We start from the raw sequence: 27,230 nt of genomic DNA, 5'->3' as shown, positions 1-27,230 counted from the left end.
AATTAGATTAATAGATAAACATGTGGGTTTTATTTACTGTCTAATTAGGAGTTCTGAAATCATCTCTAATTGTACAAGTCATGGTGTATAATCTAATCGAAGTTGTGATTATGGTTAGGAGGTTGTAATCAGTTTTAGGTTATATTTTTCTGGTTAATAAGAGTGAGTTATTCAATCCAAATTCATCATGCATATTTTTATTTTTGGCGAGTTATATAAATTCGTTCTGGAACACGTTGCTAGTAATAAATTGTGATTAAAGCGCTTAGAGTCTGATCGGATGGAGGTGGAGCAACTTGCAGTTACCAGTACCAAGTGGTTGACATTATAGTTTTCCTCTCTAAATGAGTTATGAAAGCCATCCAATAACTAATTACAATACCTCATCCTATTGAACACACAAATGACTTTGCCTGAAACATTTTATGTGTTGTTCTTAACTACCTTGTTCTTATTATCAGATGGTGCAGCATTTGATACCCTATCTACAAATCAAGAACTCAAAGATGGCGAAATGATTGTTTCGCATAGTGAGATGTATGAACTCGGTTTCTTTAGCCCCGGAAACACCACGAAACGGTATTTGGGGATATGGTACAAAAATATATCAACAGGTACAGTTGTTTGGGTTGCTAACAGGGAGACCCCAGTCCACCATACATCTGGCAAGTTCAAAGTTTGTAGAGATGGAAACCTGGTGATTCTTGGTGGTGATAACATTGTGATCTGGTCATCGAATTCAAAAGTATCGGTATCGGTGGGGAGTAATGATTTCTTGTTACAGCTTCTGGATACTGGAAATCTTGTTTTATGGGATAAAAACAGAAATGTTGTTTGGGAAAGTTTTGATTATCCCAGTGACACGATGCTACCAGGAATGAAAATTGGGAAGGACATGGTAAGAGGGTTACAGAGGTCCATGATATCTTGGAAGAGTCCTGATGATCCATCTAGTGGTGTGTATAGTCATGTAATAGACACAAATGGATATTCACAAATATTCGGGGAAGCGAGGTTCGGTTATACTATCAAGACTTGGACCGTGGACTGTTGTTTGGTTTAGTGGCTTTGCTACTGAAATACCAAACCCAATATTCTCAGCCGAGTTTGTTATTAACGAGAAGGAAATATATTATAAATATGAACTTGTAAGTTCAGTTGTGGAGAGGAGAGTTTTGACATGGGACGGAAGGATAGTGATTTTGCGTTGGATCGATCAAAAACAGGAGTGGGTTGTATGCAGATAGTGGAGGAGATACTAGTTGTCCTTTTAAACATTGCGGTTCTTATGGACTTTGTAACATCAACAAGCATCCACCATGTAGTTGTATGCAAGGTTTTGAACCAAAATTTCCACATGAATGGGAAGCATCTGACTGGTCAAGTGGGTGTCAGCATATAAAGCCTTTGGATTCATGGAATCAGGTTGGGTTTCAGAAAATTTCAGGAATAAAATTACCTGACACGCGGTTTTCATGGTATAATCATGGCATGACCCTTGGAGAGTGCTAGATGGCCTGCAGACGGAATTTTTCTTGTACGGCTTATGCAAATTTAGATATCAGAAATGGCGGAAGTGGATGTTTGCTATGGTTTACGGAGTTGATGGATGTCAGAGAGTACGGTGAAGATCATAGCATTTACATAAAAATGGTTGCTTCTGAGTTAGCAGGTACACGTGTTTCGACATTGCGTTTGATCTTTATAATTTTAGCTTATGTTCTAGAACTTACTGGCTGCTATCGTTTGTTAATTGAAGACCACCAGTTCGATTCGAGCAAATGGAAAGGAGTGGTCACCATGGTTCTATCAGTTTTCTCAGCTACATTAGTTCTGTGTGCGGTAGCTTATGCCTGTAGAAAGAGAGAGAAAAAGATTCACATGAAAAAGAAAGGTAACAGTACAAATGTTTTGTTCAATAGAGTATGATTGTTAGAAATGCATGTGATGTAAATTCTTATCATTTTGTAGAAGACTTGGAATACGCCCTTGATAAGAAGAATACAAGTGTGCAGATGCAACTTCTTGATGATACACCTTTCATTAGCCTAAATAAAGTAGCAAAGGCCACAAATAATTTTAGTGCCTCCAATTAGATAGGAGAAGGTGGCTTTGGTCCGGTTTACAAGGTAATTTATTGACTATTGATGTGACTTTAATAGCATGTTCAGCAAAAATTACTACTAACTTTTATCTATTAGGGTGTGTTGGAAGACGGGCAAGAAGTAGCCGTTAAACGGCTCTCAGACACATCTCAGCAAGGGCTTGAAGAGTTCAGGAATGAACTCATTTCTATTGCCAAGCTTCAGCATCGAAATCTCGTGAAGCTTCTTGGATACTGCTCTCATGGAAAGGAAATGGTTTTGATTTATGAGTACATGGCTAACAAAAGCTTGGACTCTTTTATATTTGGTTTGATTCTCTCCATGACTTCCCTTCAAATAATTAGTGTCATATGTTTAAATATTATCTAGCGTATATGTTTTGTCAAAGACTCATAGATTAGCTACATGCAAGGACTAACTATCTAACATTACACAGATGAAACAAGAAGTTTAATGCTTGATTGGTCTCAACGCTTTCAAATAATACTTGGAATGGCTCGAGGTATTCTTTATCTACACCAAGATTCCCGCTTTCAAATCATTCACAGAGACCTCAAGGCAGGTAATATTGCTGGATAGTAACATGAATCCAAAGATATCCGATTTTGGCCTCGCAAGAAAGTTTGTAGGACATGATACCATTGCTAAGACAAAGAAAGTGGTCGGGACATAGTAAGTATATAAGAAAATCTGATCCACTATTTAATATAGAATTGTAATACTAGTTTGTGAGCTATGTTTATTATCAACTATGCTACAGTGGTTATATTTCTCCGGAGTACGCTGTACATGGGCGTTTCTCAATTAAGTCGGATGTATTTAGTTTTGGTGTTCTGGTATTAGAGATAGTTAGCGGGAAGAAAAACAGAGAATTCTCTCATGAAGACCACAGTGACAATCTTCTTGGGCATGTAAGTTAATTTCCCCGAATAAGTCCTAACCTGAATATATGTATTTTTCTTTGACACTGTGTTCCTTTTAGTACATAATCAAATATGAACTTTAATCTTATGTAGGCATGGAGACTTTACAAAGAAAAGAAGTCCATTCAACTAATGAGTGCATGTTTACAAGCCTCATGTGTTGTCCCGGAAGTACTAAGATCAATACATGTCGGATTATTATGTGTGCAACATCATGCAAAAGATAGGCCGACTATGTTGTCAGTTCTTTTAATGTTGCTTAGTGAGGGTGTGCTACCTGAACCAAAACAACCAGCTTTTTTCACAGATGAGAACTATCGTGAAATTGAATATGCTTCCTCACTTGACGAATACATGATAACACGATTGCATCCACGGTAACAAACACACGTCTATGTTGGGAATTTCGGTTCAAGGTCGTTACTTGGCGTGCAAGGTTAAATAATGAGATTTAAGGAGTGGATAAATATAAACAATTAAATGTGCTTAGATTTAATTGTTAGTATAATTATCATGTCCTATTATTTAGCAATCCTAGTTGTAGTCTAAACGTGATAGGTTAGATTATAAATACCCGTGCTTTGGGGTATAGAGAATATAACAGTAATTGGTTAATTGAGTTTTGTGAAGTTTCTCAATAATATAACATACGTGTTTGGGTGCTTAGCCAAATTAACGTGTCTGGGTTTTGAGTTCGTGTTCAATACCTGGTACCAATTCCATTAATTGGTATCAGAGCTTTACTATCAGACCTGTGTTGGGAATCAAACCTGCAACCGGCGTTCAATCGATTCGGCAGTAGCGGCATCCAAACCTGTGACGTGAGGTAGAAGCAGCAGCAATCGATCAACGTGAACCTGCCACCGGAATCAAAACCCGCGACGTGAGGGAACTTTGTCCGGTTATCAGAAACTTGCAATTGTCGAAGGTTCGTTCAGCTAAATCAGAGCAGTGATAACCTGAGTTCTGATTTTGATAGTTCGATCGGTGGACGATTGTTTGAATCTGATCAGCGAAAGAAAAGAATATCAATTGGTTGGTGATTTAGAATCTTGTTCCTTTGTTGAGGTAATTGTAAAGTTGGTACAATTATCAAGGTGGAGGTTGTCCAACCTCTCACGTGAGTATTCAGCAAAGTAAATTCTATTATTTATTAATAATTCACCAAACAAATAGAGTTTGTGGTCAGGAAGGCACAACAATAATATTTTTATTTTGATTTCAATTGCAATTTCATTGAAAAAAAGGCATTGTTGTGTCTTTGAAATCGAAAGGCGTGTTCGGATCAGATTCGGAACCGGGTTTTGTTGTGTAGGCTGGAAAAATTGAACCAGTTACACTAAAGGATTTTTAAAAAACTTATACACGTAGAACCAAGATGGGTGACGCGAACCAAGCGAAAAAGGAGACGAACTCTGGGTCGTTTCAGTGTCCGCGTTTGACGAAAACAGACTACACGATATGGAATATTCATATGGAGGTTATTTTTGGGATTCATGGAGTTTGGGATGTGTTTGACCCACGCGAAGCAAAATAACATCGCGAAGGCGCTTCTGTTCCAGTCGATTCCTGAGGAACAGATACTTCAAATCGGTAATTTTAAATTGGCAAAAGAGATGTGGGATGCCATAAAGTCAAGAAATATGGGCGCGGAACGTGTGAAGGATGCTAGACCTCATACGTTAATACGTGAATTTGACGGTATGATGATGAAAGAAACCGAAACCATTGACGAGTATGCCTCGAGAATGACCGCGATCTATTCTAAAGCAGCCACACTTGGACAACCGTATGAAGAAAGGAAGCTAGTCCAGAAATTCTTCACAAGCCTACCTAGCCGGTTTATCCAAGTTGTAGCATCCCTCGAGCAAGTGTTAGACCTTAAAACAGTCGGTTTTGAGGATGTTGTCGGGAGGTTAAAGACTTATGAGGAGCATATCAAAGGACACGTGTTGCGTTCTGAAGAAGGTAAACTTTTGTTTAATAATTCTGAATCCTCTTCGAGTTCGAATCAGTTTTCACGCGAATCGAGTACGGGGCGCGGTAAAGGTTCGAACCGAGGACGTGGTAGTGGACGTAGGAGTCAGAACCGTGGTTCACAAGGAGGGTCCAACAAAGGGGATAAACAAATGGTTAAAAAGGATTACCCGGAACTTCAATGCTTTCGTTGTGATAAATTTGGTCACTTCGTTTCGAGGTGTCCTTTAAGAAGGAAAGAAAGACAAGCACATTTGGCCAAAGCAAAAGAAAAAGACCCGCCCCTCTATATGGTGCAGTGCGTTCAAAAAAAAAGTGTACTTGAATGAACAGAAGGTTATACCAAAAGATTACGAGGGTGGTTCCAACGAACAAGACTTATGGTGTTTGGGACGGTGCGAGCAACCATATGACGGGTAATTTATCTTTTTTTTCTGAATTAAATAAGCGTGTTGGTGGCAAAGTTAAATTTGGAGATGGGTATTATGTTGATATTTGCGGGAAAAGGTCGATATTGCTAGTCGGTAAAATGGGGGAGCAACAATTATTGACCGACATTTATTATATTCCTAGTTTACAAAGTAATATTATTAGTCTTGGGCAAGCAACGGAAAGTGGTTGTGATATTCGTATGAAAGACGATTAGTTGTTGATGTATGATGATCAAGGAAAATTGTTGTTGCGAGTTACTCGATCCAAGAATCGTCTCTATACGATTAAATTAAAGACGGGGAAACCCGTGTGTTTACAAACCCGTATTGATAACGAGAATTGGCTTTGGCACGCGAGACTAGGACACCTAAATTTCGAGTCTATGAAACAAATGGTGAAAAATAATACGGTCATTGGAATGCCAAAAGTTGATTAGGAAAATCAAATTTGTGACTCGTGCTTAGTCGGGAAGCAAACGAGGAAACCGTTTCTGAAGTCGGCGACTTTTAGAGCAACCCGAGCGTTGGAACTAATCCATGGAGATTTATGCGGGCCCATTACTCCTAGTACCATAGTCGGAAATAGGTACGTGTTCGTCTTGATAGATGATTTTTCACGCTTCATGTGGACTTTTTTGTTGAAGGAAAAAAGTGAAGCGTTTGATACCTTCAAGCGATTTAAAGTCATGGTGGAAGCGGAAAATAGTGAGAAAATCAAGACGTTTCGAACCGATCGAGGGGGAGAATTTACTTCTCGTGATTTCAATAGGTTATCTGAAAACGAGGGGTTTATTCTGCATTTAACCGCTCCATATACACCTCAACAAAACGGTGTTGTCGAAAGGTGGAACCGCACAATATTGGATATGACTCAGAGCATATTAAAAGCGAAACAAGTTCCGAATTATATGTGGGGTGAAGCGGTGAGGCCTTCAACCGACGTGATTAATAAAATTCCAACTCGAGCGTTAAAAGACAAAACACCGTATGAGATGTTAAAGCGAAAGAAACCGGATCTTAAATTTCTTAAAGTTTTTGGATGTGTTGCGTATTCAAAAATAGTTGCGGGAAATATTAAGAAGTTAGACGATCGTTCGAATCATTTAGTTTATCTCGGAAGCGAGAAAGGTTTGGCGGCGTATCGTTTATACAATCCATCGACTAGAAAAATTGTTGTGAGTCGAGCGGGTGACACGGTGTTTGATGAAAAGCAAAGTTGGAATTGGGGTAAAAGTACCGAAACAATCGATGAGGAGAATCGAGCACCTGGCATGTTTTGGGTTAACTTTGGTGATGAAATTGACACCAGAGAAGGAACCGTTAATAACGAAAACATCGGGTCGAGCCCTGAGTCGAACTCTACGAGTTCAAGTGGTGACGGGGGTGAAGAAGACGACGAGGAACCGATAGTCGAAAATGCTCCAACAAGACCGGCTAGTACAAGCAACATGGTTACACCTGAGCTGGCTGTCCGGAGATTTCTCGAGCCACGGTTACCCCGGTACATTTTAATGATTATGTCTTAAATTCGAGTATAATTGATGACGATTTGTTATTGCTTGCTGATGATGAACCGGTTTGTTTTGATGATGCAAAATCGAAACCTGAGTGGGTGAAAGCAATGCGTATCGATATTGACTCGATAAATAAAAATAATACGTTGACGTTGACTGAGTTACCACGTGGTGCAAAGGCGATTGGTTTAAAGTGGGTTTTCAAGGTTAAAAGAAACGCGGATGGCTCGCTTAATAAACACAAGGCGAGACTCGTGGCAAAGGGTTATGTTCAGCAACCCGGAGTTAACTTTGACGAGGTTTTCGTACCAGTGGCTAGACTAGAAACGGTTCGTTTATTATTATCTCTCGCTGCGAATGGAGGTTGGGAATTGCATCACCTCGATGTTAAATCCGCGTTCCTACATGGCGAGTTAAAAGAACAAGTTTTTGTTTCTCAACCACTTGGTTTTGTTAAAAAGGGTGAAGAACACAAAGTATACAAATTATCCAAAGCGTTGTATGGCTTAAGGCAAGATCCGAGGGCGTGGAATACAAAGTTGAACGGTATTTTGTTAAATATAAAGTTTCACCGGTGCATAGAAGAACAAGCGGTATACCGAAAGAAAATTGGAACCGATCTTTTAATAGTCGGTGTGTACGTTGACGACTTGATCGTGACGGGTTCAAATTTAAACTTAATTATGGAGTTTAAGCGCGAGATGGCTTTAATCTTTGAGATGTCGGATTTGGGAAAGCTAACATTGACCAAGACGATGGCAGAAGCACTACGGGGCACGTGTTTTAACTTGGGTCTTCACCAATTACTTGGTGTTCTCAGAAACAGTGTACGGTTTCACTCTCATCGTGTGAAGCAGAGTACATGGCGGCAAGCGCAGCCGCGTGTCAGGAAGTTTGGTTAAGAGACTTGATAAGTGAGTTATTCGATAAGGAAATTCAAGCAGTGGTGTTACGTATCGATAATACATCAGCAATAGCACTCATGAAGAATCCGGTTTTCCATGGAAGGACCAAACACATTAAATCTCGGTTTCACTACATTCGAGAATGTGTTGATCGTGAAGAAGTAAGTGTCGAGCATGTTAGTGGTGTTAAGCAATGTGCCGATATCTTGACGAAGGCTCTTGGGAGAATCAAATTCAAGGAGATGCGAGAATTACTTGGAGTTGAAGACTTGTCGGTTTCGAGTTCGAAATTCCGGGAGTGATTCTTGGGAATTTCGGTTCAAGGTCGTTACTTGGCGTGCAAGGTTAAGTAATGAGATTTAAGGAGTGGATAAATATAAACAATTAAATGTGCTTAGATTTAATTGTTAGTATAATTATCATGTCCTATTATTTAGCAATCCTAATTGTAGTCTAAACGTGATAGGTTAGATTATAAATACCCGTGCTTTGGGGTTTAGAGATTGTAACAGTAATTGGGTAATTGAGTTTTGTGAAGTTTCTCAATAATATAACATACGTGTTTGGGTTCTTAGCCAAATTAACGTGTCTGGGTTTTGAGTTCGTGTTCAATACCTGGTACCAATTCCATTAGTCTATAGTTGAAATAGTCTTGCAGACCTTGGAATCCTTAAGAGTTCCCAGTGAAAGATCATAGTCATGGATTTCACAGCTTCTGGTCTCTATATAGATCAGTGTCATAAAGTTCTACATTCACAAAGTGATTGTGGCATAATGTATCTTATCATGTTAAACTTCTTGTTTGATTTAAGATGATACATGTTTCTAGGTGACTACTCATATCATTTCCATTATCTGGTGGATTTTGAATGAAAGGCGGAACAATATATGTTCACATCAAAACTATAGTTTATGCATTTACAACACTGAGCAAGTTGAGTTAGCTGCAAATCAACATTACATTAATAAAGACCTATTGTCAAAGTTTAGAGATAAATTCAAAAAGAATGTTATTTTTTAAATACGGAGATAGAGATTCCAATGTAAATGATCATAGGCTAGTAATTAACTACACATGTAGCTTGCCTACCTGATAATCACCAAACTCTCACTTGAATTCTCACAATTTTCATCTACTTATAAGAAAAGTTATTTTTAGATTGACAAAACCAATTCAACACTAATATAAGTTCATTTCATTACAAGCCGAAGAGTTACATGTATTTTACAATGAATTCAGATACTGATAACGTATTTTAGTTTGGGAAAATTCCTTTAGGAATAACGACATCTCCAATGTTGTTGTGCCATGGGTCAGCCAAGTGAGTTGCCAAGTTCTCCAACGGTCCGGTGCCAGGGTAAGCCGATTGTTGCACGCAAAATCCCACGAATGCCAACAACGCCAAACGTCCTACATTTCATAAACAAATCCAAAAACACATTAATACATACATAACACACTAACGTTAATCCAAATCAAAAGAGCATTTATGTTTACCCCCTTACCATTTTTGATTTCTTTGACCTTGTACTCGGCAAACACCTTTGGGTCTTTTGAGTAGCCCAACGGGTCAAAAGCGCCACCAGGGTACTTCTTCTTTTCGGGGTCTTTTTCCATGCTCCTTTGGTGCTCTACAAAGGCAATGGAGATGAACTCTATAGCCAATATGGTGGGTAGGGTACCCCAAGGAACAGGGTTCCCAAGGTATGTAGCTTGTCCTCCGGGTACAGCAGCCCATTCTTGTGCCTTTACCCAATTGCCCAATCCTAAGGCTTCTGGTAACAGAATTCCGGGCTGCAAATTTATAATTATTAGTCCTCAGTTTACTAGTTAATATTTTGTTTTCTATGGTTTTATGTCACATGATTAGCATATTAGCCTACTGTAAATTATTTGTCAAAACACATGAACTAGTGATATATATTTTTGGTTCATTTATGCCAATTTAGTTGATATATATTTTGGTCAGATAAATGGCTTACAACTGCAAGCATAGCCCATCTGCAGTGAATGAGCTCAGACTCTTTGAACCTTTCGAGGTTCTCTGGGACCTCACCGAGACGAAGTGGGTCAAAACCGAAATCCCTGTAACACGCAAAAACCACATTTAGAGTCCTAGAGTTACGTATGAAAGTAATTTTCGGACTACATATTAGTTTCTATGCAAAGATTACAAGCCACTAAAGTGAGAACACGACTATCCTTCATTTTTAACGATTTACAGTCGAGTATTGAAGTTTCGCTAATAGATTTACCGATTTCTATGTAATATGTGTTCATGGAATTGTTTGCTTATAACATTATACACCATTTATTGCCAGGGAGCCGGACCCGCTGTTAAACCGGTTCAGTAATGATATTTTTATTTGCAAATGTTTGCTAATAACATTGTTTGTTTAAAATGTTTTTTTTTTCTGTGTCAAGATTTAAATTAGCCTCGTATAAATGAAAAACCCTTTTCCATGAAGATATTATGTTGTAATCTAATTATACATATTTAATCTATTCTATTTTCGAATAGTTACCTTATAACTGTATCATTTTTATTTTTTTCTTTAGAAAAAACAATAAATTTTAACTTTATTTAATAGATATAACAATTTATATAAAACTTTCACTTAATATAGTATTTGCATTTTATGTCACATTTTCAGAATTAACTAATATATCTATCGATTCTTAAATCTGGTCTGACCAAGTGAACCAATAAAATCTTATAACTTATAACTTAATAACAATATATATTCTTATAAAAGCATTAGAGCTAATTAGTAATTACCCGGGGGCAGAACCGTCTAGGTACGGTGGTCGTGGCTGGCCGGGCATCCAGTCAGCAGTCATAGTAATCCTAGAACCATTGGTGGCAACACCAGAAAGTGGCAAGGCAGTAGCAAATCTTGACTTAGAAGAAGAGAGAACCGAAGGCCGGCAAACCGCGGGGATACCGCAGCTCATTAATGTATTAGAAGCCATTCCAGAATTAAAATTGAATCTGGAAATGGAGAACTTTGGTTGGTAACGATGGTGGATGATGAATAATGGTTGTGGTGCATGTAATATGGTGGAGATTTTGTGGTGGTGTAATGCAATATCCAAATGCTGATTGTTATTGGCTAAGTGTTATGGGATGCTGGCTTGTTATTGGACCACGTGGACGGTTTATCCAGATCAAAATGCTTGCGTGGCAGGTGAGGGTAGTTTTGGAATTTAGTTTGTGTTTGATTTCTTTTGTTCAATTGGGTGGTTGATGTTATTTACTTATTTTTCTAGGGAATCAAAGGTTGTGGTCACGAATGAGTTCGGATGGGTTGTTTTGTTGCATTATTTTTTTAGTTTTTTATTTTTTTCTTATCTAAAATATATCTTTGATTTTTTTTTGTTAGCTAAATACATATAACTTTAACATTACAATATTAACAAAGGGTGACATTATTCCAATCATTCAAAAAAACTATTTTGTTTTTATAGGATATCACTCTAACATTAGTTCTTTATTATTATTTATTATTCAGTAGAATCCTATAATTGAGAACCTATTAATAATGTTAATTAGTTCTTTCTTTATTATGTTTTATCAAAATTATTAGTTTTCTTTAAATATTTCTCTATCATATAGATTCTAATAGTGTTTTAGTTGTTAAATTTTCTATATATTTTTTCTCTATAATATATAGAAAATGTGGTTATAAAAGTTTCATTCTAAATGTTCTTACCTTCTATCAACAAATTAAAAGTTAACTTTTAAAGGGTGATGTAATGATAAGCATATGATTCCTCTTTGTTTTGAATTTTGTTTACACAGGTTTATTAATCTAAAATAATATATAACTTATCTCATCTTGTTGATTAGTAGGGAACTGCCAGGTCTCTTGAGTTTGTACTAATAGGTTATTAGTTAACAAAATAACAAAAATGAAATAAAAGTTAGATTTACTGAATTGAAATACACATATGAGATTCCTTGACTTTAGGATCAAGCTCTTAAACTTCAAATACATGTGTAAGGTGCCTCGGCTAACTTTACGATAATCTTTGTGGATTTCAAGTGTATTAATGAGGCTTCTCAACCCAAAGGTAAAACTCATAGCGTTTAAGTGTGCTTGTGAGGTTCCCCAAATCCAAGGTGAAGCTCATAGCTTTCAAGTGTATTGGCGAGCCTCCTTGAACCTAAGTTGAAGTCCATACATTCAAACGTTTTAGCAATTAGGGTTCTCAACCCCTTGAAAAACCTCGTGACCTTAAAATGTACATGTAAATTTACTTGCAAGTAACCATTCACTAAAATCGTATCACATTTCCCCTATTCAAATCAGAAATTACTATTTTATTCATGTATAGATAAGCACAATGAAATATACAATCATCAAAATCGTGAAGGCCTAATAGTTTTCTCCATAATTCAAATTAACATTATATTCATATATCCAATTAAAATATACCATCAACAAAATCATGAAAGCTTAATATTTTTCTCCATGTCGATTTTCCTTCCTGGTTGATTGGCATGTTATATGCCATCCCATATAGATGCCAAATGGGCTCTATCTTCATGGGACTAGGTCAAATACGATAAGAACTTTAAAAATTCAATACCCAAACACAACACAAACCAAAATATAATGTCAAGCATATGAACTCAACACAACACAACACAAATATGTACGACTTTTGCACAAAAAATTGACCACTATTGTTTACTTAGTAATACTTTAAAATTACAATTAAAAAAATACTAATTTATATAAAACAATATTTTTTGGAACGACGACATTTTTGTGTTTAGGCCACCACTCTTGCAAGACTATGCTGTCTTAACCAGGGCTGCGTTGGATTCAGTGTTTAGCTTGGGCGTTGTCTCGGGAAATCATACCGTCGGCTGCCACTTGACAGTTATTGTGCAACCACAAAGAATGAACTCTCTGGCGTAACACGCGATGGGGCGAAGCTCAGGCGGGTTCGAGATTCGGACCGACAACCTTACACACAAGGCTTTACTCAAATCTTTTGTTATCTTAATCCATCAAAAGTGATAGAAGTTATATTCAACTTGAATATCTAGTTCTCCACTGGTAAAACCTGTTATGCCTTCTGCTAGCAGGCTGCAATTTATATTTTAGTTAAAGGGTAAAGTTAAAATTAAAAAAAGACAAAAATGAAAAGTTTGAGAAAGATTTGTGAACACATAAAAAACCCTTAAAAATAAATTAAAAGAAAATAATATTTCGAAATATAAATAATAAACGAAAAAATTTAAAAACTAAAATATTTCCTCGTCATTTCCGTTAAAAAAATCGACGAAAAGGCACAATGACGAGATCAAAGACACAATGATGAAAATGAACAAAAGACACAATTATAACTAAAAAAATGCACAATAGGTCGCAAAATTTAACACAATGCCGAACAAATAAGGAGTATAACACAATATAAAAAAAATAATCAATGACGAAAATAAACACAAAACACAATGATCTTTTTCATCACAATTGTGTTTTTTTAGAACAAGAAAAACGATGAAAACATTTTTGTGTTTTTACTTTTTTATTTTCTTATTTAATTTTGAGTTATGTTTTTAAACTTTTTTTTAAGATGTTTTTTTTATACGGCTACAAATACATCTTATTCTTTTCATTTTTGTTTCATTTTGTAAAATAACTTGCCCTTAAATTTGTTTTATGCTATTTTATATCATAACTTTTAAATCTTAACATAAAAGTTATATCCTAATTTTTCTACATAAAACATATATTTTTAAAATTAAAATAAATAAAATTTCCCGTAAACAATATTTAAAAGAATATATATAAACAGGCTAAACATGTTAATTCGTGAACAATCGGGTTAACATTACACCTCGTAATCTCGTATATTACTTGCTATGTTTTGAGTTTTGATCCGATTATACCCGTTTTTGGGTTCGTCTCTTATATTCTCAATTCTACAGTCGCTACCAACGTCAATCATCAGGTTAATTATTCTTTCTTTTCAATTAAGTTTAACTGTTTTGAATCATGAGCTTGAACCATTTACTAATCGTATTTTTTATTTGATCTTAATTGATGATAAAATTATTTAGCTTCTATTCAAGATTTCATTTACAATTTTCAGCTATTCATATTATTTAGGGCTGGATCTGTTTGTTTATATGATTATCCTAAAAGATTTGAAAATAATTTACCTTATTAACATCTTGAAGGTTGTTTCTATGATTTAATTTGACCATTCGATACTTGAACTTGCAATAGACTATGATTAAAGTTTCTATTTTTATATAAAGTTGTTACTGCTCTGTGTTCTGTCATGTTACATTTTCTTCTTCATAAGACTGTAAAATCATTTAGTTTGTAATTTTGACAAGTTTTATTTTTCTTTCATAACCTGCAATCGACAGCCGGCTAAGACTGGAGACGCGTTATTTCGGTGTATCGAAGAGTATCTTTAAAAAAAATGGATTCTAAACACATCGGAGAGATATTAAGATAATGTTTTCTGAATTTCTTTTTTCCTTGTGTTATTAGCATTATTACATGATATTTATCTTTTATGTGTAGACACTTGGAGAAGCAGGATGAACTCGTAATGGATGCGTGTAGATCAATGTCACATGAATTACATAAACTTCGAGTAATGTTTCTGCTGTGTTTTGTTATAATTTATTTTTATTCATTTTTTTGTCATGTATTAATGGTCTTTTAACGTTTTCTTAGGTCGAGGAAGAAATGTTAATGCGCGTATTTTATGAACTCATGGAGGCTTAAGGTCTGACCAAGAAGGTAGTGTTATAACTTACTGCACTTAATCATACATACCCTGTTTTCCTTCATGCAAATTGCAAAGCATTTCATTTTTGGATTTTTAATGAAGATTGAGTATATCTTTTTATATTTATTGCAGAAACAAGATGGAACTAATGTTTCAGAAAATAACGAGCCGCCCCAATCAAAAGTACACTTCTTTACCATTGTTGATTAAGCATGTCTAAATAATTTAATTGTTTTTAATGAAGTACATGCATCTCATCCTTTTCGTATGCATGCATGGTTCAAGAATGTTAACACAATAACACCACCCCTAACAAATTCTGATATTATTCTTGTAGAATAAGCGGATGTTTTTAACAACATAAATTATACTTAAGTAAAGTTGACTTTATACAAATCATTGCTAAAAATGATTAAGCTGAGATGAAGCCAACATCTTATATATTTAAATACTACACGCCTACTTAAAACAACAAATTACAATGTTGAATGAAACTATTATATTTACATTGAACTAATTGACTTTGGTGATTTTGGAGCATGTGAACTAGTATTTAAAGCAATCTCCATGCACCACATCCAACACACACAACAACCTGATTCATAATCCAAAAAGAAAAACATTAACAAAATCATGAGCTTCTCCACTACCCTCCTTTATCACCATCTTCTCCTTTTAGTTCTCTTACTTTGTACCCCACCTTATCCTGCTGCAGCTGCTAGTGGATCATGGTCTGTGATCCTGCCAAGCATAGGCATTTCAGCCATGCACATGCAGTTACTTCCCAATGACCGTGTTGTAATGTATGATCGTACGGACTTTGGAACCTCCAACATCTCTCTTCCTAATGGCAAATGCCACCCTAAGTCCACCGATTGCTCTGCCCACTCGGTTGAGTATGATGTTGGTTCCAATACCATGTGTCCACTCATGGTGCTCACCAATGTGGCCGTCAAGCATTAATGTTCCCGAAGAACACCACACATTAGTGAGCACAATGAGTGGACGCATGGTATTGGAACCAACATCATACTCGACTGAGTGGGCAGAGCAATCGGTGGAGTTAGGGCGGCATTTGCCATTAGGAAGAGAGATGTTGGAGGTTCCAAAGTCCGTACGATCATACATTACGACACGGTCATTGGGAAGTAACTGCATGTGCATGGCTGAAATGCCTATGCTTGGCAGGAGGACAGACGATCCACCAGCAGCTGCAGCAGGACAATGTGGGGTACAAAGTAAGAGAACTAAAAGGAGAAGATGATGATAAAGGAGGGTGGCGGAGAAGCTCATGATTTTGTTAATGTTTCTCTTTTTGGATTATTAGTTAGGTTGTTGTGTGTGTTAGATGTGGTGCATGGAGATTGCTTTAAATACTAGTTCACAGGCTCCAAAGTCAATAAGTTCAATGTAAATATAATAGTTTCATTCAACATTGTAATTTGTTGTTTTAAGTAAGGTGTCTAGTATTTAAATATATAAGATGTTGGCTTCATCTCAGGCTCTCAGCTTAATCATTTTGAGCAAGGATTTGTATAAAGTCAACTTTACTTTAGTATAATTTATGTTGTTAATACCATCCGCTTATTCTACAAGAATAATATCAGAATTTGTTAGGTGGTGTTCTTGAACCATGCATGCATAAGAAAGGATGAGAAAACACAATGATTTAAATACTAAAATGTTTCCCTCGTTATTTCCGTTAAAAAAAATCGATGAAAAAACATAATGATGAGATTAAAGACAAATAACGAAAATGAACAAAATACACAATTATAACTAAAAAAAACACAATAGGTCACAAAATTTAACGCAATGCGAACAAAATATAATACAATGTTGAGTAATATAACATAATATAAAAAAAATACATAATCAATGACAAAAATAAACACAATGATAAACAAAAAGAAACAGTGGTCTTTTTCACTCACAATTGTTTTTTTGTTTTTTGTTTTTTTAGAACGAGAAAGACGATGAAAACATTTTTGTGTTTTACTTTTTTAGTTTTTTTAATTTAATTTTGAGTTATGATTTTAATTTTTTTTTAAGAATTTTTTTATGTGACTACAAATCCTTCTTACTCTTCTCATTTTGTTCCTTTTATAGAATAACTTGATCCTTTAGTTAAATGCTATGCTATTTTATATTATAACTTTTAAATCTTAACATAAAAGTTATATCTTATTTTTTCTACATAAAACATATTTTTTAAAATTAAAATAAATATAATTTTCCATAAACAATATTTAAAAGAATATACTACATAAACAGGCTAAACATGTTAAGGGTAAAGTTAAAATATAAAGTACAACAAAAATGAGAATGGTGAAAAGAAATTTAATCCATTGATATTAAATTTAGATGATGGAGATTAATTTAAGAATAAAAATTGATTAGAATGGCATGAAGGTAACAACTCACTTAGAGGGGAATGAGTAGTCATGGGTATTACCCTTGCATTAGTCAATAATGCACTGCCACCTCATTTTTACCCTTAATTACCCACAAGTCACAAACTTGCAGGTATAACCTACCCACAAGTACCCTAAAACTTTATTAGTTAATTTTAATTCTTCAATGGTAAACAATGAATCAATATTATGTGGCAAACATTTGCCATGCACCTTACCCGCACGGGATGGAGTGGTGTTGCCATGTGATTTGGAAGCCATACACTCTACTCATATAGGTGCCCATTCCTCTCTTATAATGATTTTCTTTCCACATGCAAGCCACATGTCAATTCCACCATCATTTTAAAATTTTTATAACTTTTTCATACGACATTTTTTTTGAAATTATTTTTAACATAATAACAAGCGTTTTTTATCTTTAGTATGAATATCATATTGTTATACAAAAACAAAAAAAAGTTTGTGGGTTTTTTTATATTGTGTTATTTAGTTGTCCATTGTGTTTTTAATTGAGTTTTTCTATGTATTGTGTTATAGATTTTGGTTATTGTGTTTTTCAATTGGTACTCATATTAAAAATACAAATTAAAAAAATGCTTACATCATTGTGTCTTTTTTGTTCGTCATGATGTCTTTATGCTCAATATTTATCTTTCTACTTATCAGTTTGTTTAGTCATTGTGCTCAACATTCACTTAAGTTGAGAAAATATGTTCTTTGTGTATTACGTTTAAGTCATTGTATAATATGTAGATTTCATTGTGTTTTACGTTTCAGGTCATTGTGTGTAATATGTAGATTCCATTGTGTTTTACGTTCAAGTCATTGTGTTATATATATTTACCATTATGTCTTACATTTCAGGCCATTGTGTTATATGTATTTATTATTGTGTTTTACGTTTCAGATTATTGTGTAATATGTATTCATCATTGTGTTTTATGTATTAGATAATTTATTGGTATTTTTTATTATATTTACAAATTATTACACAACGGTGTTATAAGTATTTAAAAAAACACAATGATCGGTTGAAAGACACAATGACGAAAAAAACACATTGACAAACAGAAAAACACAATGACGAAAAAAGACACAATGGTAAGCAAAAAAAGACACAATGACGTAATTTTTTGTACTTTTATATAACAAGATCATACTCATACTAAAGATAAAAAACACTTGTTGTTATGGTGAATTTTATTTTATAAAAAGATATCATAAGAAAAATCTATAGACGTTTAAAAATAATTAGAAAATTAACAATTAACTTGCTGAGAGTGATGAGAGAATGTGTACTATTTTTTATACGTTGTCTATTAATCAGGCCTTCTCATACATTTTTTTTTTGTTGGCAGTCAACCCAACATGTTAATCCGTGAACAATATTACTAGATATGTTTTGAGTTTTGACCCGATTATACCCGTTCTTGGGTTCGTCTCATGTCTGTCTGTTGTATTCTCAATTCTACAGTCGCTACCACCGTCAATCATCAGGTTAGACGATCCTTAATTATTCTTTCTTTCTTTTCAATTAAGTTCAACTGTTTTGAATCATGAATTTGAACCATTTACTAATCCTATTGACTCCAATTTTATGTCATTTTAATTCATGATTAGCTTCTATTTGAGATTTCATTTACAACTTTCTCCTATTGATATTGTATGTATTTGGTGCGTTGTTTCTGTTTCAGTTCTAACCAACAATACTGGTTTTGATTACTTCAAGTAATTACCACCATTATTTTTAAGTTTGTTTCGAATGATCTGTTAAAAATAGAATTTTTAACTAATTTGCTAGCCTAATTTACCCTTTTAACATCTTGAAGGTTTTTTCTATGGTTTAATTTGACCACTTGATATAATCTTTCTATAAAAATTGTACTTTTTAAAGTCTTATAGCTAAACTTGCAATAAACTATGATTCAAATTTCTGTTTTTTAAAGTTGTTAGTGTTCTGTCACATAACCTTCATACGACTGTAAAATGATTTAATCTTCAATGACATAAGACCGTTTGTAATTGCGTGAAGCTTCATTATTCTTTCAGAACCTGCAACCGACAGCTGGCTAAGATTGGTGACGCGTTATTTTGGTGTATCAAAGAGTATCTTTAAAAAAAAAATGGATTCTAAACACACTGGAGAGATATTAAAGTAATCTTTTCTAAATTTCTTTCTTGTGTTATTAGCATAATTACATGATACTTATCTTTTATGTGTAGACACTTGGAGAAGCAGGATGAACTCGTAATGGATGCGTATAGATCAATGTCACATGAATTACATAAACTTCAAGTAATGTTTCTGGCTTTCTGCTATGTGTTTTGTTTTAATTTATTTTTATCATTTTTTTGTCAAGTATTAATGGTCTTCTAACTTTTTTTGTAGGTCGAGGAAGAAATGTTAATGAGCGCCTTTTATGATCTGATGGAGGCTCAAGGTCTGACCAAGAAGGTAGTGTTATAAATTACTGCACATAATCATACATACCCTGTTTTCTTTCATGTAAATTGTAAAACATTTCTTTTTTGGATTTTTAATGAAGTTTGAGTATATCTTTTTATATTTATTGCAGAAACAAGATGGAACTAATGTTTCAGAAAAAAGTGAGCCACCCCAATCAAAAGCGTTTGTTAGTGTGGATAGCTTAGAAAAACAGTGAGGATGTCAAATTCGGTTATGGCCGTGTACTTTTTCAGAGGTAAATCTGGCTTGAAGTTCGGTTTTGGCTAGCTACTTATTTTTATCAGCATGTATAGAAAGCGCGGCTTGAAATGAGTTTTCAACTTTAGATTTTGACCCCAAAATGTCAACATATTGTTAAGACTTGAGTTATCTGTATAGTAAGATGAGTGGGTCGGTGGCTCGGGTGACGGATCTGAATGTGTTGGGTTAATACAACTTACAAGTCATTTCAACGGGCCGGTTTGATGTTGATTTAAGATTGCTCCTAATTAAGAGTGTAAATGTCATAATAATGTACTTTTTTTGTGAATTTCTTTTAGCAAAAATAGCTTTTTGAATCCTTTTTTTGTAGGAACAAACTAGTCCTAAAAAGCTTATTTGAAAGACCATATTGTCCTTATCTGAAGATGCGTCTTCTACACAAACTCGATGCCAAAAGACCATATTGCCCTTATTGAATCCGTGTAATATCTTTTAAATATTGACACTTTGGACCCTTGAACTTTGTTTTGCATACATTATTAACACAAAGACTAAGGCTCCTTAATTACTTTTCAATAATTACTTTTAATCATGGTTAGCGCATTCTAAATTTCCTTCCATCCAAACACTTTTAATCGTGAAATTCTTCTTTTATCTCTCACGTTAACAAATGATGTAAGATTTTTAAAAACAGCGAATCACAAAGCAGAAAATTAACATTGTCGTTATTGCTGTTAGTGAAAACGAAATTCTTTTTAACATAAAGTTACTAAAACTAATTTGTTTAAAATTAACAGTGCCACTAAAGAAAGATCACCAAATGACTCAAATTTTCTTAATATTGTCATTTAAAGAGAGATTTTAAATTTTATTTGGCCCTCCAAATCATTTGACAAGGGTCATATTTGTTACGAGGCATATATATTTGTTATCAGGATACATATTACTCGTAAAATAAAAAAATAAAGATCATAAATGTGTATATAAAGAGTAAATACTGACAACACAGCTTTTCAACAGCAATGACACCTTGATCTTGAGAAAGTATAATTTGTAGCATACAAACTATTTTCGTGTTGCTAAAAATCGATTGTAGTTCAATTCTCTTCATTAAATCGAGCTTGTATCCAAATTGTTGGGTTCGTAGGCCTTGTTGGCCCGGTTTATTATATGAAGTCAAAAGAGGAGACGGGTGTGGGCGGTCGGGCCCAAGCCCGGCCCGGTTTAGATTTCTTGCATAATAATTTACTAACCCTAGTTCAGTCTCTATATAAACAACATTATGTACTTGTAATATTCGGTCACTCAATAAAGATATACCTAGTTGCCACCCGTGGACGTAGGTCAGTTTAGACCGAACCACGTTAAATCCTCGTGTTCGTTTACTGCTTTCGTGTGTGTGTTCAGTTTCGTGTGTGCGTTTAATCCTAACAAGTGGTATCAGAGCTTAGGTTCAGATCACGCGAAGAACACGTTGAACCAGCCGAGTCGCCGCCAAACCATCCAGCCGCCGCCACCCTACTGCGCTAGGGTTTCGCCGCCGCCTACGGTTTTTCGATTGTCGTTAGGGTATACGTCGCCGCTGTTTCGCCGCCACTAAACCCAGCCCGACGATCGCGACTAGGGTTCAGTCCACCGCCATACACCACCAGTAACCACCGTAGTTATTCACGCCGTCGATCAGTTCGTTTTCGGCAGTTCAATCACTGACCAAAGAAGATTAGAACTTGTTGTGATAGTATGGTCAAGGTGTTAGTTTAGAAGAAGAAGGTTGAGGAGTTCCGATTTGATTTCGGTAATTATTTGAGCAGAAGAAGAGAGTGAATTTTGTGGGTAAAGGCTTTGGGAATTATTTTTTTTTTTTTGTGGAGAAGCACGTGATCAAAGTCCCAAACCAAGAATTCATTTTTTTAAGCTTTGGACCATCAATTTTGGGCTAGTAGATCTAGCTTGTTTATTTTGTTGGGCCCGAGATCCATTTAAGCAAAGGTCGAGTCAAGAACGAGCGAATCAAGATCCTATTTTTGAAGAACAGTTGTTAAGTCAGAAGAAGCGTTAAAGAAACTTAGAACCAGTACCAACCGAGTTTGTCAGGTTTTATCGTTTCAGTTTAAAGTTTCAGTTTTCTGATTTTTAGTTCGTTATTCCGCTGCACGTTTAAAATAGGTTGATTTTTTAACAGAGTTCAGTAGAACAGTCGTTAAGTTCAGGTTCGTGTTGCTGTGTCTGTCTCTGTTTTTTATCCAGTTTTTCGTTTTAGTCATTGTTATGGCAGAAGACGGAAAGTTTTCAATACAGAAGTTTGACGGACAGAAGTTCGGTTGGTGGAAGATGTAGATTGAGGCACTACTTTGTCAGAAAGACTTGGATGTAGTGCTTGAGGATGAAAAACCAGAAAAGATGTCAGAAGCAGATTGGAAGAAGTTAGACAAGAAAGCTAGAGCTTGTATTACTTTGTCGTTGTCGGAAGATGTGGCGTTTAACATCATGAAAGAAACTACAGCACGTGGTATGATGGAGGCGCTATCCAACATGTATGAAAAGCCTTCGGCAGCGAATAAAGTCTATCTTATCCGAGAGCTAGTGACAACAAGAATGAAAGAGGGTGGGTCAGTTACAACTCATATCAATAATCTTAATTCGATCTTGTCCCGCTTAGTGTCAGTTGACATTAAGTTTGATGATGAAGTTCAAGGCCTCTTGTTATTATCCTCTTTGCCCGACAGTTGGTCGCAAACAGTGACTGCAGTTTGTAGTTCGTCTACAAATATTACTTTCGATGGGATTCGAGATCTGATTCTGGGAGAAGATTCAAGACGCAAAAGTTCAGGTGAATCATCAGGCAATATGCTAGTCACAGAAGGTAGAGGTAGGGGAAAACAGCGAGGCAGTGGGAGCAGGAAGAGGAGTCAGTCTAAGACTCGTAAGGATATTGAATGTTGGGGTTGTAAAGAGAAAGGACACTTCAGGAATCAGTGTCCGAATGGTAAGAAAGAGGTGAACGTTACAGAAGACGACACAGATGACGGGGTCAGTAGTGATGAGGCTTTGGTTTGTAGTGTTGAGAGTAGCGTTGATGCTTGGGTGATGGATTCTGGTGCATCGTTTCATGCCACTCACTGTAGTGAAACGATGAAGAATCTTAAATTTGGGGATTTTGGAAAGGTTCGACTAGCGAATGATGATATTTTAAAGGTTACGGGTATGGGAGACGTTGATTTGATAACTTCAGCTGGTACTTCTTGGACTTTGAAAGACGTGAGGGTTATTCCAAGTTTGAAGAAACGTTTGTTATCAGTTGGGCAGTTGGATGACCAAGGGCACGATGTTAAGTTCGGGAATGGGCAGTGGAAAGTAGTCAAAGGGAATCTCGTTGTTGCTCGTGGCAAGAAAATGGGTTCGTTGTTTATGGTCGATATGTCATCGAAAGGGGTGGATCCAGTTTTGGTGAAAGACAAAATCCGGTTCACAGAATCTCGTGGGCAGAAGAAGGTTCGTTTTGCAAGTAACAAACCCAGAGCCAAAGTGTAGATTCAGGATGAACGAGCTAGGAAGGTTAAATCAGTTGGGGGACATCATGACAGTGGGAGCACAGGTCGTGTTTCAGTTACAGTTCCAGGTCGACAGTCGATTAAGAAAACCAGTATTCCAGCTGTAAAAGTCTCTCCAATGAATTACTTGCTGAATATGGAGAGTATTTGTTCTCAGGTTATCTCAGGATCCGGTAGTTCGTTACAGTGGGAGCCGGTAGGGACAGAGAACGGGTCAGGGGCAGTTTTAGCCATGACTGACGTGTTGGAGCTCCGGGGAGCTTCAACGGGCCTTCAGGTTAATTGATGAGAAGGCGGTGGCAACTAGAAGAAGTTTAATGTTTAGATTACAGAAGTACAATCAGGAGTGCAGACGAGAGTACTCAAGGCCTCCGAGTGGGAGATTGTTGAGTTCGTAGGCCTTGTTGGCCCGGTTTATTATATGAAGTCAAAAGAGGAGACGGGTGTGGGCGGTCGGGCCCAAGCCCGGCCCGGTTTAGATTTCTTGCATAATAATTTACTAACCCTAGTTCAGTCTCTATATAAACAACATTATGTACTTATAATATTCGGTCACTCAATAAAGATATACCTAGTTGCCACCCGTGGACGTAGGTCAGTTTAGACCGAACCACGTTAAATCCTCGTGTTCGTTTACTGCTTTCGTGTGTGTGTTCAGTTTCGTGTGTGCGTTTAATCCTAACACAAATAGCATATGATTTAATTATTTTTCCTCTAACGACCTTCTAATAATGTAATAGTGACACAAGCAACTAATGGCGGTGATACCATTGATGGTATGGAGTTGAGTTCAACCAGTGTTTTCTCAGTGAAGAATGCAGGTTGTTTAGGAGGTGGCAATGGCCCATCGTTGCCCAACATTGACATCACTGATGACATAGTCGGTCTATCTTCTGCTTGGTCTTGCACACATAACAAACCGATATGTATGGTTCGGAGTACTTCAAAGTCAACAGATGAGTTGCATAAAGATGCATTAAGTAGCTCAAGAGACTTCCCTGCTCTCTAGAGTCTCCATGCCTGAATCATAAGTTACACAAGGAGAAACAGTATTTGAGTAATCTCATATAATGGTTTATGAACAAGAATATATAATTTTATTCAGATATTCTAAATTTTCAAACACCCAAATGTAGAATAATGAAAACCCCGTTAGGTGTAATGTATTATTGATCAACTATATATATGTGTACAATTAGATAAATACAAAGAAACATAATCAAATACAATCTCTTAATTATGGTAAAACTATTATACTAAAACTTTAATAATATATTCTTCTACAATATTCTCTAACATTCCCCCGCAGTCAGAGCGGTAGGAAATCGGACGCTCAGACTGGAGCGCAAAGCTTGTGTAGATACACGATCGGCTGTCACATAGAGCGGGAACTCGATCGGTTATAGGATCTAACAAGATCACTGGTGGCATGACCGTGGCCAGGCGGCTAAGCATGATGACAGGAGCTTCGACTGCGATGGCAGGAGCTATGATTGAGTCGGCCGAAGCAACGACTTGACGGCAAAGAAAAAAATTATATATTCCGAAGAATAAAACTAAAAAAGAAAATAAAAAAAAGAAAAAACTAAAACTAAATAAAATATAAATAAAAATTTTCAATTGCTAAAACCAAAAATAAAACACAAAACTTCAAGTTGAAAAAAACAATCAATAGATTGGAGATGAGGGTTGGAACTCTTTTTTTTTAAATCAAATTACGGAAAACGAGGAAGGCAAGAATTGCCATACCAAAAGAAAGAAAATAGACAGAAAAAAAAATCAAAGAAATATTAAAATAAAACTAAGAATAGACCACCCAAAAAAATATAATAAAAAAAATTAAGTTTTTGATCATGAAATCTAAGAGTAAACCGTTGAAAACTAAGAACTACGGTAACTGTTCTTGCTCGGAATTGAATGGGAAGAAAACCGGCGGCAGCGGTGTCGTTTACTATGGCCCGTAGGCGCGTAAATTTGAGATAGAACGCCAACCAGAAAGTAATATATTATATATGTACAAACGTCCCCGGGGCAGGACAAGAACAAGAAGAAGAAAAAGAAACAGGCCAGAACCATAAGGCTTTGATACCATGTAGAATAATGAAAATCCCGTTAGGTGTAATGTGTTATTGATCAACTATATATAGGTGTACAATTAGATAAATACAAAGAAACATAATCAAATACAATCTCTTAATTATGGTAACATTATTATACTAAAACTTTAATAATTTATTCTTCTACAATATTCTCTAACACCAAACACTTGAATATCTTATTAGCACAACTGATTATATGATCAGGTTTGCCAAACTTACATGTCCAAGAAGATTATCATTATGATCTTGATGAGTGAATCCTCTGTTTTTCTTCCCACTCACTATCTCCAGCAACAAAACTCCAAAGCTGAACACATCTGATTTTATGGAGAAAAGTCCATTTGCTGCATACTCTGGAGATATGTAACCCCTAAGTTGATGTAAAGACCCTATAAGCTTATGTAATTTTAAGAATTGTGACATTAATTCAAGTGTCCAAATAATTTGTAAAATCTTACAGAGTCCCGACTACTTTGTTAGTATTTGCTTCATTCTCTTGTCCGCGAAACCTTCTAGCCAGACCAAAGTCAGATATCTTGGGATTCATGTCATGATCAAGCAAAATGTTTCCAGCTTTCAAATCTCTATGAATAATTCGAAGGCGGGAATCTTGATGCAGATAAAGAAGCCCTCGAGCAATTCCATGGATAATGTGGAAGCGACTAGGCCAATCAAGCATCAAACTTTTCACTTCATCTGCACAAAGATCATCTAAAACATGAAGTGTGCACATGGTAGTTACTTAATTGTTCAATTAAGAAATTGTGATAAAGAACATATGAAGAGATTCGGACCAAATATAAATGAATCGAGGCTTTTGTTGGGCATGTACTCATAAATTAGCATGAATTCATCTCCTTGAATGCAGTAGCCAAGAAGCTTCACAAGATTTCTATGCTGAAGTTTAGCTATACATCTTACTTCATTTTTGAACTCGTCAAACCCTTGGCTTGAAGTTTTTGACAGCCTCTTTACAGCAATTTCTCGTCCTTCTAACACACCCTAACGATTATATATGGGTGGTAAGATTAATCCCACAATATTACATAGCTCAAAAAGTTTTAACAAATTGTAGTGGCAAATTTAACGGGAAAGGAAGTCGTTTTGGATTAATACTTTGCTTAAATTTGAATTTATATTGGAGATCATGTAGAGGAATTAGCTGCATATAGTTGGGACAGAAAGACTACTGCTTGGTCTGACAATCTGACATAAGTTAATTACCTTGTAAACTGGACCGAAGAGGCTGAAAGATGGCAACTCTGCAGGTTCCTTCTGGCTTTCATTGGTATACTCTTCCTCGAGCGTCTGCGCCTGTGTACCTACAAAGCGATTTATAATTAGCCTTCCTTATAGTAAACCTCCTGCTGTTCACAGTTTATAGAAGTACAAACATGACTCATACTCCTAACCTTTTCTCAGCATGCCAGATCGTTTCTTCTTTCTCCAAATATATAAAGCTAGAATCAGGCACACCACAAGCAAAGTAACTGAAGTTGACAAGACCACTTTGATTACCTTCTTGTTCCTGGACTCATAGCTCGGGGTACCTGCAAAAATTTAAAAAATATATCTTCAAAAGGTTGAAGATAATTTACAGGCCCAACTACATTAACTGTTTACTTAAGGTCAATCCTTACCTTCTAATTCAGAGGCGCTCACTCTTACATATAGCTCTCTTCCTCCACTATTCTCTCTTAGGTCTTCAAGATCACCAAACCATAGCGAGCATCCGCTTTGGATATCCAGATTTGCATAAGCTGTACAAGAGCAATTCGTTGTGCAGGCCATTTGACATTCTGCAAGTGTCATACTCAAGTTGTACCATGAACTCCGTGTGTCTGGCAATTTGATACCTGAAATTTTCCTAAAGGCAT

The 27,230-nt window shown here is 35.8% G+C and overlaps 2 protein-coding genes, 2 long non-coding RNA genes and 2 pseudogenes across 7 annotated transcripts; 3 read left to right on the top strand and 3 right to left on the bottom strand.

Annotated features, from left to right (window-relative positions):
- Nucleotides 1–240: 240 nt before the first annotated feature.
- On the top strand, nucleotides 241–3,417 carry LOC143603704 (G-type lectin S-receptor-like serine/threonine-protein kinase At4g27290; annotated as a pseudogene). Its single transcript, XR_013148115.1, has 7 exons — nucleotides 241–1,672; nucleotides 1,760–1,894; nucleotides 1,972–2,129; nucleotides 2,202–2,412; nucleotides 2,542–2,777; nucleotides 2,866–3,016; nucleotides 3,122–3,417. The product of XR_013148115.1 is annotated as a G-type lectin S-receptor-like serine/threonine-protein kinase At4g27290 (transcript).
- Nucleotides 3,418–4,524: 1,107 nt separating this feature from the next.
- LOC143603702 (uncharacterized) lies at nucleotides 4,525–5,334 on the top strand. Its single transcript, XM_077080431.1, has one exon. It carries the CDS (start codon nucleotides 4,525–4,527, stop codon nucleotides 5,332–5,334), a length of 810 nt encoding a protein of 269 aa, XP_076936546.1.
- Nucleotides 5,335–9,028: 3,694 nt separating this feature from the next.
- Nucleotides 9,029–10,931, bottom strand: LOC143603709 (chlorophyll a-b binding protein 6A, chloroplastic). The gene is made up of 4 exons (XM_077080432.1): nucleotides 10,636–10,931; nucleotides 9,839–9,941; nucleotides 9,362–9,650; nucleotides 9,029–9,266 (listed from the first exon to the last, which is right to left on the bottom strand). Exons 1-4 carry the CDS (start codon nucleotides 10,827–10,829, stop codon nucleotides 9,112–9,114), a joined length of 741 nt encoding a protein of 246 aa, XP_076936547.1. The 5' UTR covers nucleotides 10,830–10,931; the 3' UTR covers nucleotides 9,029–9,111.
- A 3,121-nt stretch (nucleotides 10,932–14,052) lies between these two features.
- Nucleotides 14,053–24,139, top strand: LOC143603708 (uncharacterized). 2 transcript variants are annotated; one of them, XR_013148119.1, is made up of 9 exons: nucleotides 14,053–14,480; nucleotides 14,564–14,629; nucleotides 14,751–14,801; nucleotides 18,394–18,532; nucleotides 19,085–19,190; nucleotides 19,259–19,331; nucleotides 19,425–19,490; nucleotides 19,612–19,737; nucleotides 23,995–24,139. It is a non-coding gene; the product is annotated as an uncharacterized LOC143603708 (long non-coding RNA). The 2 variants fall into 2 exon arrangements; XR_013148118.1 differs by lacking the exon at nucleotides 23,995–24,139 and having other exon boundaries at nucleotides 19,612–20,127.
- On the bottom strand, nucleotides 23,958–26,086 carry LOC143603707 (G-type lectin S-receptor-like serine/threonine-protein kinase SD1-1; annotated as a pseudogene). The gene is made up of 3 exons (XR_013148117.1): nucleotides 25,812–26,086; nucleotides 25,573–25,723; nucleotides 23,958–24,274 (listed from the first exon to the last, which is right to left on the bottom strand). The product of XR_013148117.1 is annotated as a G-type lectin S-receptor-like serine/threonine-protein kinase SD1-1 (transcript).
- A 508-nt stretch (nucleotides 26,087–26,594) lies between these two features.
- LOC143603705 (uncharacterized) lies at nucleotides 26,595–27,230 on the bottom strand. Its single transcript, XR_013148116.1, has 3 exons — nucleotides 26,994–27,230; nucleotides 26,766–26,903; nucleotides 26,595–26,675 (listed from the first exon to the last, which is right to left on the bottom strand). It is a non-coding gene; the product is annotated as an uncharacterized LOC143603705 (long non-coding RNA).

The sequence above is a fragment of the Bidens hawaiensis genome, unplaced genomic scaffold, assembly GCF_021521415.1.
Source record: "Bidens hawaiensis isolate Kalapana, Puna unplaced genomic scaffold, B.hawaiensis_p1.1 tig00062461_1, whole genome shotgun sequence".
Taxonomy (NCBI): domain Eukaryota; kingdom Viridiplantae; phylum Streptophyta; class Magnoliopsida; order Asterales; family Asteraceae; genus Bidens; species Bidens hawaiensis.
The sequence above is the reverse complement of the archived record's forward strand: the minus strand, read 5'-3'. Positions and strand labels throughout refer to the sequence as shown.